This window comes from Colobus angolensis, unplaced genomic scaffold (genome assembly GCF_000951035.1).
Source record: "Colobus angolensis palliatus isolate OR3802 unplaced genomic scaffold, Cang.pa_1.0 Scaffold365, whole genome shotgun sequence".
Taxonomy (NCBI): domain Eukaryota; kingdom Metazoa; phylum Chordata; class Mammalia; order Primates; family Cercopithecidae; genus Colobus; species Colobus angolensis.
Window position 1 is genome coordinate 771,046 of NW_012116988.1, and position 1,865 is coordinate 772,910.

Consider the following 1,865-nt stretch of genomic DNA (forward strand, 5'->3'; position numbering starts at 1 on the left):
TCTAGAGTTCGAGAGCAGCCTGGCCAACATGGTGAAACCACATCTCTATTAAAAATACAAAAAGTACCCGGGCGTGGTGGCATGCGCCTGTAATCCCAGCTACTCGTGAGGCTGAGGCAAGAAAATCATTTGAACCTGGGAGGAGGAGGTTGCAGTGAGCCAAGATCGCACCACTGCCCTTGAGCCTGGGCAATGAGAGCGAAACTCGGTCTCAAAAAAAAAAAAGAAGAAAGAAAAAGAAAAGTCCAGATGTTTTTTTCTTACCCTTAAGTAGCAAATAAGATGCATTATACAAGACCCAGGTAAGGAAAAGAGTAAGTGCATTCATGTCTCAGCTTACTTCTTAATTAACTGTAATTCCCTGTGCATGTTATCTCACCTACTTTTAGCATGTTTTCCCGTCCCTAAAATGCACTAATGCCGAGTGGGGCGGGTGGTGGTATGAGGAGAGTGCTGTTGCTTTATCCAATCAGTGGCGCTGGCGCGGGAACCGCCTAATCAGCGGCGCCTCCGGAGGGGAGGGCGTGGCTTCCAACATTCAGCGGGGCCTTTGCTTTTTGCTCTCCAGAGTTTGGGATCCGTCTCTACTGTTCCGCATTCTACACCTCGGGAGCCTCCGGTGACTCTGTTACAGCCTCTGTTGACCTGTGATCTGCAGGGAGACGCACAGCAAAATGCCAGGATGTCCTGGAACGTGGGAAAGGGTGAGTGTGTGGGGTTGGGCAACCCGAGAGGGGAGACCAGGCTGTGAAACCAGCAGGACCGGCCTCCCCACAGTCCGCTCCGGGGTCGCAGACCAGGGTCCCCTTTGGCGCAGCTCCGCCTCAGGCCCCTCTGGCCGCAAGATGGCGGCTGGGCCAATAGCCCGGACCCCAGGGTCCCGGCCCGTCCCTGCGGCGCACTGTCTGGAGCTCCCTTGGGAGCTCTTCAGGCAGCCCCAATTATTGCCCAGATTGTTTAGGGATGCCGGGCGGGTCATCAGGGCAGAATCCCGACCCGGTGTTTGCGTGGGAAGAACTGCGGCCGGTGGGGGCTCCCAATCTCTTTTGTTAAAGATTTTGTTTGAGACGGAGTCTTGCTCTGTCGCCCAGGCTGAAGGGCCGTGCGAGATCACGGCAACCTCCGCCTCTCAGGCTCAAGCGATTCTCGTGCCTCAGCCACCAGAGAAGCTGGGATTACAGAACTGCGCCACCACTCCTGGCTAATTTTTGTATTTTTAGTAGATAAGTGGTTTCGCCATGGCAGAAAATGGTCTGGAATTCCTGGCCTCAAGTGATCTGCCAGCCTTGGCCTTCCAAAGTACTAAGATTACGAGCATGAGGCACTGCGCCCAGCCCCTTCTCTTAAAAATTAAAGGGAGTCAATGTTAAAACGTTAACGAGTTTATTTGAGCAGTGATTGGTGAAATGGAAAGCACCCAGCCATAATATGTGGCCCACCTGAGCTGCATAAAGGACAGGGTTTTATAAAGGGCGTGTGAAAAGGCAAACCAAATTCAAGAATTGCTTACAGTTATGTAGTCACCTTATTTGTATGATTCAGGTGGAAATTTCCTGGTTATGTAATCAGAGGTTAATTGCAGATTTATGATCTGTTAAGCCTGAATTTTGTTTCCGCCTAAAATAGTAATTTATAAGAAATAAACTCGAGTTAGGTTTTACATTTTTAGTTATGAACAAAGGGCACTAGAGCCACTTCAGTCTAATTTTCTGCTTTTTAATTATTTTAACGCCCCACAGGAGGACTGGTTTTCCTCTGTGACTTCCTAATATATGGCAAGCAGGACTTCTATTTTTTATTTTATTTTATTTTTTTTTTTTGAGACGGAGTCTCGCTCTGCCTCCCAGGCTGGAGTGCAGTGGCCG

At 49.7% G+C, this 1,865-nt stretch overlaps 1 protein-coding gene across 1 annotated transcript in view; it reads left to right on the top strand.

Moving 5' to 3' along the window:
- The first annotated feature begins 580 nt into the window (after positions 1 to 580).
- ZNF91 (zinc finger protein 91) overlaps positions 581 to 1,865 on the top strand; it is a 203,078-nt gene continuing 201,793 nt past the window's right edge. Inside the window, 1 exon segment of the mRNA XM_011953523.1 lies at positions 581 to 704. Coding sequence (XP_011808913.1) covers positions 683 to 704 — 22 coding nt within the window. The 5' untranslated portion in view covers positions 581 to 682.